Genomic DNA, 14860 nt, shown 5'->3' with positions numbered 1-14860 from the left:
ATAACCTGAAATATATGCATTTACTCTCACAAGTAAGAGAACATCAAATACAATAACTGAAAATTCTATAGTAGGGAAGTCACTACAAACTTACTTCTGCTACAACACATCCTTTTGACTTCACTGTTTTTTGTTTATATTGTGTTACAACCCAGGGAAATCTGTAAACTTTGCTTTGCCTTTTTAAAATTCTATTGTTTGCACATGAAATGATATTTGTTGCGCAGAGTAAGTGGTTTGTGACTAGGATTGGCTAATATATTATTTTGTTGTCATTTTTAGAGGACTGTGGGACATATTTCCCAGAAGTGAAAAATCATCCAGAAAAATACTTACAAAGATGTCCCAATTCTGTAAAAAAGTGGCTGAAACAACTGAAGAGTTCTGGGAAGATTCTGCTACTAATTACCAGTTCTCACAGTGACTATTGCAGGCTCCTGTGTGAATATATTCTTGGGTAAGTGCAGTGTCCATTTCAAATAGTATTTGTCAGGCGCCAGGTGGAGATAAGCCTGGGCTATGGGAAGGTTAATTTTCCTTCCTTTATTTGTTGTAAATTATTTGGATCTTAAGTTTCTGGTGGGCCTGTCTCACAGAATCACAGAATGACCCGGGTTGGAAGGGACCTCAAGGATCATGTAGTTCCAACCCCCCTGCCTGGCAGGGCCAAATACACCTTTATAGTAGGTTGCCCAGAGCCTGTCCAACCTGGTCTTGAACACCTCCAAGATGGTGCATCCAAACCTCCCTGGGCAGCTGTTCAGGACCTAAACTCTTCTAGTAAAGAAATTTCCCCTAACATCCAACCTAATCTTCCTTTTTAACTTAAAACCATTTCCCCTAGTCCTGCTATTGATCAGCCCTTTCGAAGAGTTTACTCCCCTCCTGGGAGTAAGTTCCCTTCAGGTATTGAAAGGCTGCAATGAGGTCACCCGCGCAACCTTCTCTTCTCCAGGCTGAACAACCGCACTCCTCAGCCTGTCCTCATAGGGGAGGTGTCCGCCCCCTGATCATCTTATGGCCCTCCTCTGGACCTTTCCAAATCTCCATGTCTTTTTTGTACTGAGGGCTCCACACCTGGAACACAGCTCCAGATGGGGCCTCACAAGAGCAGAGTAGAGAGGGACGATCACCTCCCTATCCTCTCGCTGACCACCCTCTCCTGTGGAGCCCAGGATCCCATTTGCTTTCCGGGCTGCCAGAGCGCACTGCTGGCTCATGTTAAGTTTCTCATCTATCAGGACCCCTAGGTCTTTCTCTGCCGAGCTGCTCCCAAGGAAAACTCCCCCCAGCCTGTACAGGTGCCTGGGGTTCTTCCGGCCCAAGTGCAAAACCTTGCACTGTCTCCTCTAGTAGCAAGGTACTCAAGACAAAGTAGTTAGCCTGTAAGCTAACACAGCACAAATATTCGACATCTATTCTGGGCATCACAATGGGTTTAAAGACATCAAGAAGTAGGCCAACATGTAATTGGAGACACCATCTGAATCCCAATTTTATTTTACATTTTTACAATGTTATCTGTGCCTCTCCTATCATAAGTGCAAGCAGTAGTAATATTCCTTTTAGCATCAAATCTGCACAGAAAAGTTTACAAATACTACTTCTCCACACTTCTTCAGGCTATTCCTGCATTAATTAGCTCTGGTTCTATAGGCTGGTTGCTAATTCAGAGTTCCACAGGAGAAAACTGAGAAAGTTTCAGTCTAAATGCTATTGCTACTGTAATTGACTACTTAAAATTTAAAAACAGTTTTTCCCCCTCCTACAATCAGAAGCCAGTGGTTAGAAAACTGCACTTTTGGAAATAGAAAGAGAAGCCATAAATGGTATAATTAGTGTTTCTGAGTGTTCCGAGGAACCCCTAAATCTAGATTTAGAAAACGAAACACCTAAGAAATTCTATTTAAAAGAAAATCACTTCACATATTCCTGCTGTGTTAAGGAAACACCTCAATTGCACTTTCCTATACAGGAAAAAAGCATCACGGAAGAGGATGCCTTAATGAAGCACTGTATTAGTTTGTTAAATCCTAAAGTATGGGCACCTTACTGAATTTAATTTCCTTTGCTTTTCAGAAACGATTTTGAAGAGTATTTTGATGTTGTGATCACAAATGCTTTGAAACCTGGCTTTTTCTCCCATACTCCAAACCAAAGACCTTTCCGAACTCTTGGTAAGTTGTAGTCATGGCTTCCTTCTCATCTCCTTACATCCGTTAAAAAAAAATTGAGAGGACTGAACCAAACAATAACAGCCTGAATAATATTTTGAAAACTTAGCTGTGAAAATTAAAATGGATTCTACACAACACTGTCCTAAAGATATTAGTAAAAAATTCTGTTAAGACTGAAGAGTACTGAGAAACTAAGATTTAGAATAAAAAGGCAGATCTGTGACAGTAATTAAAAATGATATTGATGCTCAGATATTGAATCATTAATAAAAAACTAATTACCTTATTCATTGCTAGCTGGCATGGTTAAAAAAAAAAAAAGACACTTAAAGAATTTAAGAATGGCACAAATAAAATTGCAAGGTTAGAGGAAATTATTTATGACAGAAATCTGACAGTATTAAATGTGTTTACTTTGGTTAAATCACAACAGAGTAGACAAAGTGCTACTGTACTCAACTCAGTCAAAATATTCTGAGACATTTAGCATCTTTGACAACCTGATTGAACCATCAGGTAATTAAGGATGTAAAAAAAGTTGTTTACAAGAACAGCATTTGTTGAACTACAAATAAGAATAGAAACATGGCTGAAGTCAGTTAATGTTTCCATATTCTCATAAACATCATGATTAAAAGCTGCTTTGAAACTTAAACTTTGTATCCAAAATAGGCTACATTAGCATACATTGAACTCTATTTTAGAATTTTAAGACAGGAAAATCAACTGTTGCAGGCCAAAAGAAAAACTGACTGTGGAACTTTTATGGTAAAATTAAAACTAGCAGTGGAAATATAAGTTAAAACTGAATTTTAATGTTTCATCTATCCATATAAGTAAGTTAGTATTAAAAAATGTTAAATGCAGTCTTTAAAGGATTAATACTACTAGGAAATGACATTTCTGTCTCCTTCAAGAAATATTGTGTAGAATTAGCTTAATCACATTATGTGATATTAAGTACCAATTTGCATGAAGCCATTTCTTCTGCGTTCAGATAGAAGTAGCATCCTCTGGAACCCTCTTGCTGACTCACTAGTTTTCATTTACTATATTTTAACATTGCAAAGATGCTCACATGAGGGTTAGTCACTCATTAAAATTTCATATCTGGAGACCTTACTATACAAATAGATAGGTGGCACAAAGATATATAAAGCCATCAGATAAATAATAAGCTGTGAGTGGACCTATTTTTAATAAATTTATATTTTATAGACAGTAGATGGTTTCTTCTGAAAAATGAACCTGAGCATTAAAAGCAAAGTTAGAGACACAGTTTGAAACAGTGGAGTGCTTGTTTAAGACTCTGTGATGTTTAGTGAATAGGAATAATTATATGAGAAAGTGTCCAAAATCGAAATTCACTATTATAATGTATCTTTTGCTGTCCTCCTTTTGTGTTCCTCACAATAAACATACAGCTTCAGGGCAGACACTGATAATTTCACCCCTTTGATTTGCCTATTACAAGATCAAATACTATAAATGTACTTAAAGCACAAAATATGTAAATGCTTTTAATTTCTAACACTTCAAGTGTTGCATTGTGAACTAGAGATGAATTTCATTCATCCATAAAAGGTTCTTGCTGCAGATTTATTAAGAGGAAGTCTTTGATCCTTACAGAAGAGAGTAAATTCTTTGCAGTGAATAACGTCCGAAAGGTGACTGTGTTCAGTAAACATTTGAAGGAGGACAAGAAGCAGGACAATGTGACAAAGAAGTCATTGTCTAGAGATGTGAGATTGGGTAACTGTTGCACAGAATTTCTCTTTCAGTTGGCAAATCGTTTTAAAACTAACCCATTTAGAACAATGAAGAATGATTTTAACTGTGCAATTAAAAATGCATCACTACTTCATGTGAGTTTCAAGATGTGCATCATTTAAAGAAACCAAAACACAGTTTGAAGTCTTAAAGGAATCATGTGACTGCTTCTTGTCAAACTGGGGCACTGAAAAGCACAGTATTTCATTATTTATTTTGCATAGTTATCTTTCAGTGCACCATTCTGTTAATGGGAGGAACAGCATACACATATCTTTCTAGCTTTCTTAACTGCTACATTTAGTTTTATCTGGAGAAACAGTTTTTATACTTATGTGTATCTTATGTAGGAAAGCACATAATTTGTGAGAGCAGTATTATGCAAACAAAAAAAAAAAATTGTTCCCATAATACAAATAATCCATAATTTATCTCAGGTACTTATCATTCAGAAGGTTGCTTTTTCTTCTGCAGAGAGACTCTAATTAAGTCATGGAACTACTAATAACATCTTAAGCTACTAGATCTAAGGATCTGGTTGATAACATCTATGTAAATCCCACATTGAGAGTTCAGGACTTTCTAACTTTCAATTACTACATCTGGCTTAAAAATATTATAAAATTCCATGGTGGGTTTGAAGTAATACAAGTACCAAATATAGCTGTGGTTCATCTGAGAAACTGCAAAACATCGAGACTTTTATAATATTTGACAGCAGAGCTTTCTATCACATCACTTGCTAATGAATATTAAATTACTGTCTCGATGGCTAGTTCTGATATTGATAGATATATTGTTTGGAATGCAGAGTTAAAATGGAAATGCTAAAGATAACCCTAACTTCCCTGAAAGCCTTCTTTAAATCTGGAAATATAGGGTGTTCTCGCTTGATCCTGAATAGAATGTTGATATTCATTATTTCCAGCTCAGGAACAGTTACTGCCTATTTTGGTCAGATTTTTTGATTAGCTAAGATTGTGTTACTGATTGTTCTATGTTCAGTGTTTGAATGTACATATTTTAGAGCATGTATGATGATCTATCTTCATATATACATGCACAAACATGCACAGGCCATAAAAGATCCCGCATATTGAGTAGCAGCAGGTGCAGTATTTTTTTGAGGGGGGTTGTGTGCCTTTCTCCCGTGCCCAGAGAAGCAAACTGACTCTCCTCCTTCCTGCAAGGGAGTCTTTGGTTTTCATAGCTCACTTTCTATTACAGTTCCAACCTGGCTACCTCATTGCTGCCCTTGCATTTCTATCCTGCTTTTGTTCCCTCTCCTACATGATGTAGCCCCCAGTTCAGCAAAGTCTTTTAGTCCTCTTTCCCCCTCCCCAATTCTCTTGGTTGTAAACTGCCATTTTAACAATTCAACTGCTTAAGCTTTTTCCTCCCTCAGTAATTCTTCACAGTTCTTTTAAAAATACAGCAAAATGCTAAGAACTGAAAATTAGAAAAAAAAAGGGAGGGGGGATACAGAATGAGGTAGGGTGTAGACAGTCTAATAATTGTTGCGGCCTGCAAGACGTCATAAGAAAGAGATGGTACTATGTCTGCATTTTAAGTTTTCTTCTGCAACATCTGGGCTTGATTACTACCAAAGATGGAATACAGAACTGGGTGGAGAGTCAGGGTTGAGCCTATACAGCTATTTTTATGTATTTATATTCCAAGGTATTTCAGGCCCAAGTAGTGGGATCTGGAAGGAAGTGGCTTAATTTCCCTGGATGTTAAATGTGTAAGCCATATTATTTTTTACACGACTCTTTTTATTTGAGACTTCTTTCTTTAAAGGCAGAAGAATAGCAAGATACTACCCAGTAAATAATACTCAGTACTTTTAGTAGAATATCTGTTAAAAAATGTGGAAACTTTAAAACAGATGGTACCTTTATAAAGGAATATAGCTTTCAAATATACTTGCATCATTCACTTATATAGTCTGCAAAAGTAATGCATTTCTTTCCGCAGAGGTCTCACTTAGCAGTTCTATGCAATGTATTGCCACTTTTTACCACATATTTTATGGATATTTTGTAAAGGAAAACAACACTTATAGCTATTATATAATCTATTTTTATTCTCTGGTTTTCAAATATAGATATTTTTACACCTTTTGACAACATGAGATTAAAACTGAGCCTCTCCTATTTCACTTACTGCCAGCAGGGGGGGCGGGGGTCAGCTATTTTAAGAGATGAAATATCTGGTGCTATACCTGTATAATCAGCAAATATACAGAATGGTGTAGTTAGGCTGGTATCTACAGATCATACAGCTAGAAAGATTATCACAGTGGAAAGGGATAATTGAAAATAAATGAAAATGCTCACCCATATCCTAGGCTTGCAGAAAAACTCCAAAGAGAGCAATCTCCAGAAAGAGACCCTTCCTCAGTTGCAGTCCGCCCTTAAATGGGGTCTAGGAGAGGTGCAGCCAGGCTCCACCCCTTCCAGTCACACAGGTGAGTTGCATTCACCTGTGCTCCCGCGTCTGACTCATTGCTCGCCTCAGGTGATCAGTCAGGGGTTCAGGCTGTGCTTCAACAGTTCCTATACAATACTCAAGACACCAGTGAGAAGTAATTTTCTGTTCTTTTCTTGACTAGAGATTTATATCTTATCCATCATTTCTGTAGAAAGAGGAATGTGTTTTTAGGCAAGTACTTGGTATAGATGATGAAAGGCTTTAAATGAGATCTTCATAATCAGTTATAGATTCTGAAAACCAGAAAGGATTGTGGCAGTGCCTCATAAAGATGATGCCTTCAGTTGGAGTCCTTCTTTGGCAGCTTGATCAGTGCTTGATTGCATACTTTTGAAAGCAACCTAGAGCTGGTCAGAAAAGCTAGAAACAAAAGCAGCTTTCTTCCTTGTCAGAAACCTTCATTTGTTCTGTTTGTTTCAAAGTTTTGATGGTCATTGCCTCATAAAAACAAGTGTTAAGAATATTTTGATTCCATAGCAGAGATTCCATAGCAGAGAGGAAACTGAGGAAGTAATTTTTATTGCTATTTGGAAGCATATAATAGAATATCTCAAGTTGGGATGGATCAGTTGGAACTGACAAGGGTCAATGCATTCAAATCCAAAGGATTCCTGTTATTATAGCAGTGTTATAAAATGCTGCAAGGGGCAATGCTGCAGTTTGCACTGGTTGTATATTTAACCATTATTACAGCAATATAGTTAAACCTGTGTAATTCCTGTAAAATGCTATTGAGTAGTAGTGGATAGTAGCCAAAGAACAGGGAAGCCAAATTTTCCATGACAGTACTTCTTTTCATGGTAATCTGAGCCATTCCTTTCTGCTTAGGAAAGGAATTGAGGGATTTGGTTTTATTTTTTTCAGGAATGGGCTTTACTAATATTTGCTTCAGAAGTGGTGGGAGGCCAGATTCTCTCTGAGCCATTAATATATACTTGCCAATCAGAAGCTGGAGCTTTTGTGGCCAAGTTCAGTTTCTGTTTCTACAAGGACAGCACTGTGCTGCCCTAACTAAGGCAGTTTGCTGTAAATTTGGAGCATAAGTCATGCTGGAATGTCAGCAGATGTCCCCTCCTAACTGGCAGGGGACATACATGGCTATCAGCTGTCTCAGCTGCTGGATAGGGGACTGGATGCTGTCTCTCAGGCATCTTTGGCTGAGACCCCTGCCATATTAACCAGAAGAGCTACCAGTCTAATACTTCAATGTTTAGTCTGTTTTCCTAAGACTGAGACTTGTGGAATCCCATGGCATGTGTCAGTAGGAATTTCTGCCCAAACTTCTGCAGGGCATTGTCAACAATTCAGTTTCTACCACATTTGAGTATGGCTTAATATTCTGAGTTTTAGGCTGGGTATATAGTATTCTAAGACACTGTGTACCAGAAAGGAAAAACCTGGCCAGTCAGTCTCAGCTTGGGGAAAGACTGCAATGTAAACTTATTCCCTGTTGGACAGCAGAGAGGTCACACAGGAGAGCCTAACTACAGATGACCCAACTACTGTAAATGTATCCATGAGACGTTGCACCCTATTGACATCAGTGAATCCAAATGCAGGACATAATTTCAGAGGAAAATGGACCCCATTATTTCCACCACAGTTCACAAACAACACCTTTTTATTATTTTTTTTTTTTCCAAATAAATAGTCTTTGAGATAAGGCATTTTTTTGTTTCTGAATATGAAGATGAATGCTGAGCTGTACATTCTCCAATGTCTGTCCTTCTTTAAAAGAAAAAATAGAGTAAATGTGTCAAGCTAAATTATTTATATGTTTGTAGCGTCTTCAAAGTGGCTCAGAAAATAAAAGGAATAAAACGTTATTCATCCAAAAATCAAAACACTGAAATAACTGCAAAGTGCTTCTGTGACAGCAGGGGTTGCTTCAGCTGATTACCTTTGATAATAAATAATATGTTTGGCTGATAAGAATATTACTGGAAGCTATTTCAAAGAAAGCTAAAGCTCCTGCTTTCAAAAGCCGGATATAAACAATATTCCTTTTGTTAAATCTGGAAAACATGTTTAGCATAATTGCCAAATACTCAAAAAACAGAATTCTTTGTTTATGACAAGCGTGTTTTCATTTTTCAAAAGGGGCTGCAGTGATTAGCACTACTGCAAAATCCTATTTATTGTTTATATTATATTATATTCTAGGCCTGAGTAAAACTCAAAACCCCATTCTTTAAGGTACTGTGTAAACACCTGGTAAGAGTCAGTCTCTGTCTTCAAGGAGTCCTCAGGCAGGCCAGATAAACAAATGGCTGAAAACTTGTACAAGCTTTTCTGTTAGTGCCAAGGAACTGAAACACAAAAAGATTGAATGACCTACCAATAATCATATCTCTGGCAGATCTGAATATCTAATGTCCTAACCCAGAAGCAGTGAAGAACTGTGAATTTTTAGCATAAGAACTCAGAGTCCTGACTGTGAAAATCCTTTTAGCTCTTTCCAAGATTCAGAATGGTGAAATTAAGATAATAGAATTGCAATTAATTCTGATGGATTTGCTTTTTATAGTTCAATGATATGTCCCTTATAAGTTTAAGGAATTGGAAATACTAACTTGCTGTGTTTCTATACTAACTTTTTCAAACAATGCAATAATTATTCAGTAATTGTTTCAACTTTTTGAAAGCAGTAGGATAGAGCACCTTTTTGTTTTGGAAGACAGTTCCAAACCACTAATTTCTTAAAACTTGGTATTGGTTATCAAGTCACGTTTCTGTTTAATTTTAGTGGAAGTAACTTTCTTCATAGGGAAGCATGTCAGCTATCTTCCTCATTTTCTGAATTAACTCTCCCAAGCCTCTATATCTAGAAAAGTTTACCAAACTTTTAGAAATTATCTTGCAAAATCTTTAACTTCTAATGATGCTTTAAATGTGGTTGATAAAGAGGTGATATCAGCATTTAGGAGGAGTGATTGTTTTACCAATAACATACAGTGGTGACATAAACTACATAAACTACAAATAGAATTAAGTATAGTTTATGTATATGATGATATTTCAACACATAAACCATGTGATAAGAGGGCTATTAGAAATCAGAATCAGTAGAAAATTTTCAATCATAATTTTAAACTCATTTTGTATTTTATTTTATTTCAGAATTTTAGCGGAGAATGGAACTGTGATACAGTCCTGTCTGGACTGTGCCAATAATACTGGGGAGATAAGGTACAAAAGTACTCATGCATAAGAAACCAAATTCATCCAAAAAAAAATCAAGGTATTTTTTGCAGCAAGATGAGCTACTAAAGGCCTGTCAGTCCTGTTCTCTCTTGGTACTGAATCCCCTCAGAACTTGATTTGTGGTAACTAGGTCCGTATTTCCAAAACCAAAAACCAAAATACCTTAATGACCAGTTCATATTCCAAACACAATTATGTTCAGCAACCAGACTTCTGTGTGTTAAAGAAATTGTTCACCAACACCTGAATAGATTATTAAGAGGAGAAAATTTTTTACTGAGAAAACATACTCACATGCAAGATTAAGAAGAAAAGTAGTCAGTACTCTAGTACTAGTCAGTATTACAGTGCCTAGTGATGCTGCTGATGCCCCATCCCTGGAGACTTTCAAGGCAAGGCTGGATCAGGCCCTGGGCAGCCTGATCTAGCTGTGGTGAACAGGGGAGTTGGACTAGATGGCTCTTAGAGGTCTCTTCCAACTCTGAGGATTTTATGATTCTATAAGCCTACTCAACTTAGATTACATTTGTACTATGGTAGTAGTCTAACAGTATGTGATGATAAAAAAGACCTGGGATTTGCAGAAGACTCCTTACTGATTGTGAAAACACAATACAATCTGTAGAGTAGCGGAGTTCACATAACTAACTCTTTTTGCACCATTAGTAGGAAATTTTTTGAAACAGCATTGTCATTGTCAGTACTTATTCTTACGATTCCATAGAGATACTGAAAGTTTGAAATGTAAGCTCACTCAATTTAATTTACTGAAAAGATCATTATGTTGTAGTATTAATGATCAAGTAGCTTGTGGCCCACTTACATCAGATACACAGTTCTAGCTCATGCTAGAATAACAAAATATTTGAAGAAAATATATGGACTATGTATACAGATACAATATACAAACAGCATTCAAGTCTTGGAATAGGAAGTCTAGAATAAAACAACTACTATTTTTTAAAATACTCTTTCTGGTTATACAAAATATTTTTTTTCATATTCATTCTACTTCCCAGCATGCATAAGAGCATTCATCCAGGACTGGGTAGAAAAGTCAGAGCTAAATTGGGAATTTCAAAGGGTTGAAAGGAGCACTAGGAAAACAAAACATGTGCAAATCAACTAGTATTTTGAGATTAGGAGAATATACACTTCCTTCTGATCTGTTCTGTGCATTTCCAATAAGTTGGTTGAACAAATGTGTTTTATTTTGTCCATAGAATAGAAAAGGTTCAAATGGAAAGCTTATTAAATCACACAGATTCTACTTCTGTTTACAAATTGCACGTTATGTCTTTGATATATTAGTTGGCTTCTCTTCTTGCCAAACTTGTATCTGAGAGATGGGTAATTTTCAGAATTTTTTGTCATTCAGTTGCAAGCCTCCCCTTTAAGCAAAATTTCCAGATAGCACTGTAATGTCGATTCCCTAGGCTAAAAATCACAGAGGTCTATTCTGGGGAGGAAAGAACAAACAAACCAATAAATAAATACAAGAAATGGATATAGAAACCAATATATATGGAAAGTAGCCCAGGTATCTATTTTCTATATTACTCAACTTGACAATGAAGAGCTAATCAACAGTGAGTGGAGAGCTGTACAATTGCCTAAATGAAAATTCCAACACTGTACTCTATAAGGTACATCAGCAGTGCTGAAGCAGAAGTGCCATCTGCAGTGCGTGTGCTTCCTATAACAGACTCTTCATGCTGTATTTCTGAATCAGGAGTGGAATCCCAGCTATGTTTTTATTGTGTCCTGAGCATAGGCCTCCAGAGCTGAGTGAGAGCCCTAAGGCACCCAAACACAAGTCTTGCAGAAGTGGCACAGGGTATATGGAAAAACCACACCTTCTAAGCTTACAAGTGGATTAAGGTCCTAGGGCACCATGGAGCATCTCAAATCACACCAGACACCAGTGTTTTAGCAACTGAATTGAACCGGAAAGTTCAAAGCTGAATAGAAAGCTGTGATCCATGCAAGCCTACTCTCATGCCTACAGAAGCCAAAGTCTACCTATACAGGATGGATTAACACAAAATTGTAAAATTTACCATGTGCTCTAAGACTCAGAGGAAACCTGTTTAAGTTTGGTTGGCAGACATTTAGCTTAAACTTCATATAATAATCCTTAACCCACTGGAATTCCACAATGAATTTTTTGAAGATTCCCTGCATCCCTGTAGATTGACCAATATGACTTCACAGGGGAAAATAATTATTTTGCATAGATTACATATGTGTAAGACAGAAGTTATGAAAGGGTTTTTTATTTTCTTTTCTCTCTTTAATTGCTTCGTTGTTAGATAAAGAACTTCAAAGTTACCTTGTGTTTTGATTTTTGATCTGTTTGGAAATTGGGATTGAGGCAGTTTGAAGTAGAGTGAAAATAGAGGTCTGTGTATGGTACATTCCTGGCAGACAGGGACTGGCAACCACTGCAGAAAGCTTCCTTTCAGCATAGTTTCCATGAGTCTGTATATGCTGGTTTTCATTAAGAAGCTTTAGAGTTCTCTCATGTGTTCTTCCAAAATTTCAAGCTTTTATTAAAGTTAGTTTGTAGAATTGTTTTTCACAGAAAGCACATGTTGCTTTTTGTACTGCAGACGTAAGATCTGCTATTGGAAGCAAGTAGTGAATGAGGCTGCTTAGAAGACCTGGAAGTTTACTGAGAACACTAGGGTGAATCATGAGGAAACCCTAGACTGAGCTCTCATCTGCTTTGATATCATAGAATCATAGAATAGTTGGGTTGGATGTGACCTCAAGGATCATCAAGTTCCAAGCCCCCTGCCACAGGCAGAGTTATCAGTCTCTAGATAGAATACTAAATCAGATTGCCCAGGGTGCCATCCAGCCTGACCTTGAACACCTCCAGAGACAGAGCATCCACAACCTGTGAGATGCCTGTTCCAGCATCTCACCACCCTCTCAGTGAAAAACTTCTCCCTGACATCTAATCTAAATCTTCCCTCCTTTAGTTTAAAACCATTCCCCCTTGTCCTATCACTACCCATGTAAAAAGTTTATTTCCCTCTTGTTTATAATCTCCCTTTAAATACTGGAAGGCCATAATGAGGTCTCCCTGCAGCCTTCTCCAGACTGAACAAGCCCAGCTCCTTCAGCCTGTCTTTGTAGGAGAGGTGCTTCAGCCCTCTGAATGTCTTCATATATCATGTCATATTTTATGTCCTATCATCTTCATATGTCATATCATCTTCTGATACGACACTGAATCTCTGCCCCAGTTTCCTAGCTTCTAATTACTGAGGCTTATGTAATGTGTAGTGTATATGAAGTGCTTGGGAGAACTGCAAAGTAAGAACTGCAGTAAATAGCAGGTGTGGACTTATGGTACAGTGGGGGAAATTTACGTGGGTAGAGAGTTGACTAGCTTTGTAGCAGCTCTGCTTCTCCATTCTTGTATAGCAGAAATAGAATATCAGAAGACACAGAGCTGAAAGCTCAGGAAAAGGTAAAATTGGTGTACTGTGTTCTTCTTCATCCTCCTTGCTCTTCAGTCTTTCTCTGTTATTCATGTAGGAGACAAGATGTCTTAAACTTACATATGTATACTGCATGTCTTTCCAGGTGAGGTTAGTGATCCCTGGACTTTTTCTCTTCATCAGTGAATGCATTCATTCTGAACTGATTCTTATCTGCTGCAAAAGGAATTTACATATTATTACTGTCCATAGATTCCAGGTGTCTCTGTGATTCTGCCAGACTAATGCTGAGCATTCCAAGATGATTATTTTTTCTGGGATATTAGTAGTGAGAGATTTTATCTGTAAAATTCCTGCATACAGAGATCTGGCACAGTGCTCTTGATTCTGAGGAACAAGGTAAATCAAATGCTCATTTAGACACAGGGTGGTTTTGCAAACCACACAAACTGCATAGATAAGGAACTGAAGAATTATAGGAAGTGCCACGGGGATCATTTCTCTTTTACATCTTCAAAAAAAATCATTACTACGATTTTTTCATGTCTGTCTTTCCATTAGAGTGCCTAAACTTACTTAGCCAGGATGTAGTAGTTTCCTTTCTTCTTCATGATCTCCAGCCTTGTTATGCTGAGATTTATGGTGACTGATACATAAAAGTTCACCTCTTTCTTAGAACATCAGTTTCCTAATGGGTTTTGTGTTGTTTGTTTGTTTGTTTCATTTAGTTTATTAAATATAAAGTTACACTGTATCTAAGTTGGTTTAATACGGTTTTTCAGAACAGTTCACATTGTTTATCATTCTAATGTTCCCTGATGTCAAAGACACACATCTGGCCATGGAGCAGGTCTTAACAGGCATTTGAAATCTCTGTAAGTTGTTCTAACCTTGCCACCTTCTTTGCCTCTCTAGTGAATTCGTCGAGTCACATATGTCCACAAGTCCATTACATTGTCCCCAGACCTCAGAACTGACCTTAATCTCTGTCACGTCCTGACAATAATGGTGCAGGAAGGTCATTGCTGTTGGCAGCTGTCCTTGACAGCAACAGAGGAAACTGCCGTGAGCTTGGGTGGGGTTGCTCTCTTCTAATTCTTCTAATTGCTGAGGCAGAGGGACAGCCTGAGTCGTGTCAGATTTATTTATTTCAAGATCTATCCGCTGTTTTGTTTTTTGCATACAAATTATGACTTCAAGGTAAGCAGCTCAGCAGGAAAAAAAAAAAAAAAAAAAAAAAGGAGCTATAAGTAATAAGTTTTCCCAAAAGCAGGAGGAATAGAAAAAGAAGACTGTGTATGTGACAAGGAATTTGCCTTCATTTTTTGGATATGAGTTACATACCTCCTTCTGTGTTTCCTAATTTGCACAGACCTAGTTATCTGTTCACATTGAAATAAGCCGTACAGGTACAGGATATGTCTTCATGTCTTCCTTCTGACTTTCACTAGCTACTTGGACTACAAGCTAAAGAAGGTTATAGTATGTATCTCATCTGCTCCTCTTTTTCACACATACTTACATGTGAATTACAGTATTTAATTTATGTATAGCTGCTCAACTTCAACAATTATTATTCTCTTTAAAAGCAGATATTTAAGGGACATTGAAGAAACAAAAATCAAAAGCCCTTGCAGCAGCCTGTATATTGCTATATGATGTATGGAGATATGCTTCTTCAGAATCAAACCATCTATTCACTTTACATAATACGGTTTATACCTGAAATATTAAGATGTAGGGGGAAAAAGATATTTTTGCTGA

General features: G+C 37.2%; 1 protein-coding gene across 2 annotated transcripts in view; it reads left to right on the top strand.

The window, feature by feature from the left end:
- The window catches only part of NT5DC1 (5'-nucleotidase domain containing 1), a 107945-nt gene that overhangs the window by 67902 nt on the left and 25183 nt on the right, over positions 1-14860 (top strand). For both annotated transcript variants that reach the window (XM_015858636.2, XM_015858637.2), the window contains exons 7-8: positions 283-457; positions 2080-2177. In XM_015858636.2, coding sequence (XP_015714122.1) covers positions 283-457; positions 2080-2177 — 273 coding nt within the window. The remainder of the gene's footprint in view (positions 1-282; positions 458-2079; positions 2178-14860) is intronic.

The sequence above is a fragment of the Coturnix japonica genome, chromosome 3, assembly GCF_001577835.2.
Source record: "Coturnix japonica isolate 7356 chromosome 3, Coturnix japonica 2.1, whole genome shotgun sequence".
In the NCBI taxonomy this organism is placed as follows: Eukaryota; Metazoa; Chordata; class Aves; order Galliformes; family Phasianidae; genus Coturnix; species Coturnix japonica.
Note: the sequence above shows the minus strand (reverse complement) of the source record. Positions and strands in the feature narration are given on the sequence as shown.